Raw genomic sequence first — 658 nt, forward strand, 5'->3', positions numbered from 1 at the left:
TTACAACCACTACTAAAAAAAGGAATCACACGTTTATGTAAAATTCCCATTTTTTTATATACATATCAGCTCTCTAAGATAATCCAGATCAAACAGCCTTCGCAAGAATTCGGAGCGCCTTTAAGCCGAAAAGTTTTTGTCATGAGGGAAGGCCGGGCAGGGGATGCGGTGCGGTGACGTCACTGCGAACTGATAAAAACAGCGGACGTCTCGCACAAGGCAGACAGTTTACGCTAACCGTCGTTCAGTGCACTTCCGACTCTCCATTAGGAACCAAGGATTTATCTGTATCATTTACGATATAAGGAGTGTATAGCAAGTGAAGAATAATTGAAGAAGTGGATAACAGTCGGTGATACTAATTCGACCCTCCTCCCTCCCCTTCAAAAAATGAAAAGATGTGTCGAAACCGCAGTGATTTTGGTGATGTCTGCTGTGTTGACTGCCACGGCCCTAATGATGATGCAGCCCTATGGTATGGCGGGGGTGGCTTTGGCCTTCACCCTTGCCGGGGTATACATCGCTCTCATGGTGCTGATTGTGACCGTTAAGTGTTGTTCCCGAGACTCCAACGCACAGCCTGACATCGAGCGGCAGGTGAGTTTCGAGCCTTCGGTGTTTTTCGAGGCGTTGGGGTGACTTTCCGTTTTCTTTGAGG

The 658-nt window shown here is 47.3% G+C and overlaps 1 protein-coding gene across 1 annotated transcript in view; it reads left to right on the forward strand.

The window, feature by feature from the left end:
• The first annotated feature begins 210 nt into the window (after window positions 1–210).
• LOC119584943 (kinesin-like protein KIF21B) overlaps window positions 211–658 on the forward strand; it is a 2,371-nt gene continuing 1,923 nt past the window's right edge. The window contains exon 1 of the mRNA XM_037933541.1: window positions 211–597. Coding sequence (XP_037789469.1) covers window positions 391–597 — 207 coding nt within the window. The 5' untranslated portion in view covers window positions 211–390. The remainder of the gene's footprint in view (window positions 598–658) is intronic.

The sequence above is a fragment of the Penaeus monodon genome, chromosome 19, assembly GCF_015228065.2.
Source record: "Penaeus monodon isolate SGIC_2016 chromosome 19, NSTDA_Pmon_1, whole genome shotgun sequence".
In the NCBI taxonomy this organism is placed as follows: Eukaryota; Metazoa; Arthropoda; class Malacostraca; order Decapoda; family Penaeidae; genus Penaeus; species Penaeus monodon.